Source organism: Chrysemys picta, chromosome 1, assembly GCF_011386835.1.
Source record: "Chrysemys picta bellii isolate R12L10 chromosome 1, ASM1138683v2, whole genome shotgun sequence".
In the NCBI taxonomy this organism is placed as follows: Eukaryota; Metazoa; Chordata; order Testudines; family Emydidae; genus Chrysemys; species Chrysemys picta.
The window spans coordinates 354,997,236-354,999,397 of record NC_088791.1 but is presented as its reverse complement, the minus strand read 5'-3'; the positions used below and the strand labels follow the sequence as shown (position 1 = coordinate 354,999,397).

The 2,162-nt window shown below is 49.9% G+C and overlaps 1 protein-coding gene across 1 annotated transcript; it reads right to left on the bottom strand.

Annotated features, from left to right (window-relative positions):
• Positions 1-323: 323 nt before the first annotated feature.
• On the bottom strand, positions 324-1,463 carry LOC135972417 (olfactory receptor 52K2-like). The gene has a single exon (XM_065550419.1). It carries the CDS (start codon positions 1,461-1,463, stop codon positions 516-518), a length of 948 nt encoding a protein of 315 aa, XP_065406491.1. The 3' UTR covers positions 324-515.
• Positions 1,464-2,162: the final 699 nt, after the last annotated feature.

Here is a 2,162-nt window from a genome sequence, read left to right as displayed (position 1 = left end):
AGCACTACGTCCTCACTGCCAGTTACTTGCCAGGCTGCAGCAGATCCCATCCCAGCCCCGGAGCAGAGGGAGCCAACGCTGGAGGGGAGAGGAAGGTGGAGATGATCTAGCAAGTGGATGGGGTTGGAGAGGAGGGGAGCGAGTAACAGGGGTTGGGCTTTGGGGTAAGAGGTGGAGAAGGGAGTGGGGCCTTGTGGGAGAAATGGGACAGCGGAAGCGGCCTTGTGGAAAGAGGTGGGTCAGAGGTCAGGGCCTTGTGGAATAGGCAGGGCAGGGTGTGGGGCCTCAGAGGTCCAGTTTACAGTGTTTAGAAAGGTGGCAATCCTATGAGACATTGAGTTGTACACAAAAAGATTCCTCAGTTTGTCACGCTGACACAGCACAGCAAGGCCAGGAAAGGGTTTAATGTCACTTTGACTGGCCAGTCAGTGATTCACGGAAGGGGGCCCAGCACCACATCACCAGCCAGCTCTGCACGGACCTCGGTCTGAGAGCCAGATCACCAGGAGAAAACTTTAGGTCTCTTTATGAGTAAAGAGGCGGAGCAGCCTGTCCCGGATCTGTTTGGTCCTCACACCATAGATGATGGGGTTTAGCATGGGGGGCATCAAGACAGACATCGTACCAATGAGAACATGGAAATTCAGGGGCACATTTTGGGCAAATCTGTTCATGAGGGAGATGATGACACCTGGGATGTAAAAGGCTGAAATGAGAAATAGGTGGGAGCCACAGGTCCCCAAAGTCTTGAGCCGCGCGTCTTTTGTGGGGAGGATGAAGATGGCCCTGAGGATCTGGGTGTAGGACACCCCGATACAAATCCCATCCAGACCCATCACACAGAATTGCACAAAGAGGCCGTAGTAACTACTAACACGGGTGTCGGAACAGGCCAGGTTCACCACAGCTATGTGTGCGCAGTACGGCTGGGGGATGATGTTGGTTCTGCAGTAAGGCCACTGCCTTAGCAGGAAGGGAATGGGCAATACAACTATGCAACCACGCAGCACCACAGCCAGAACAATCTTGGCCACCAGGGGGTTTGTCAGGATGGTGGAATGTCTCAGGGGATGGCAGATGGCCACGTAGCGATCCAAAGCCATGGCTACGAGGATCCCAGACTCCATCAGTAAGAAGGAGTGAATGAAGAACATCTGGGTGAGGCAGGCACTGAAATTGATCTCCATAGAATTGAACCAGAAAATTGCCAGCATTTTGGGCAGGATGGATGTATGCATAACCAAGTCATTGACAACCAGCATGCAGAGGAAATAGTACATGGGCTCATGGAGGCTCGGCTCCCTCTTCACGATGAACAGGATGGTGAAGTTCCCCAAGATGGCTATGATGTACATGGTGCAGAAGGGGATGGAGATCCAGACATGGGCCACCTCCAGGCCAGGAATGCCCAGCAGGATGAAGGTGGAGGGGTTGGTGAACTCGGTTGTGTTGGACTCTGACATGGAATAGGGGAGAAGGTGTCCAACTTTGAGGCAGAATGGTGTCTCTTGCAGGCACCGTATGTTCCCCTGACTTCCTCTATGTGCCCAGGGTCTAGGGTGATGGTCGCAGTACAAATACCTGGATGGAGAGACATTGTGAATATGAAAACTACATGCACTACTGGAGGCTGTTCTCATGGGGGGAGCATATTGGTCGCTCTTTGCAATTGAAAAAATGAGATTGTCATTATTTAGAAAAAAATTTATGAAGAACTGACCCTACTAATGTCAATTTCATATTTTATGGGTCTCTCTGTTCAATAATTCCTACACATCATGGTGTGGGAAACCTTACTAGGAACCGGTAGAAAACACAAGTGTGGATACTGGTTATCCATCATTGTTCCTTAGGCTTTTTCTACATTGCCATGTGTTTTTTTTTTTTTTTTTTGCAAATAAGCAGCTTTTGCCAAAGGAACAGTGGTTGTCTACACACTGCAAAGCCACTTTCAATGACGGAACTCCTCAGTTTCAGTGACATAACACAACCACCTTGCCAATAGCTTTACACAAAAGTTTGGTTGGCAAAGTGCCAGTGTAGAAACCTGTGATTGTTTTTATCACTGTAACTGGCCTCTGGAAGGCGTCCTACATTGCCCATCCTGAGTGCTCCGGTGAACAGTTTCAACTCCTCTCCCCTGCATCAAGGTAAACACTTTC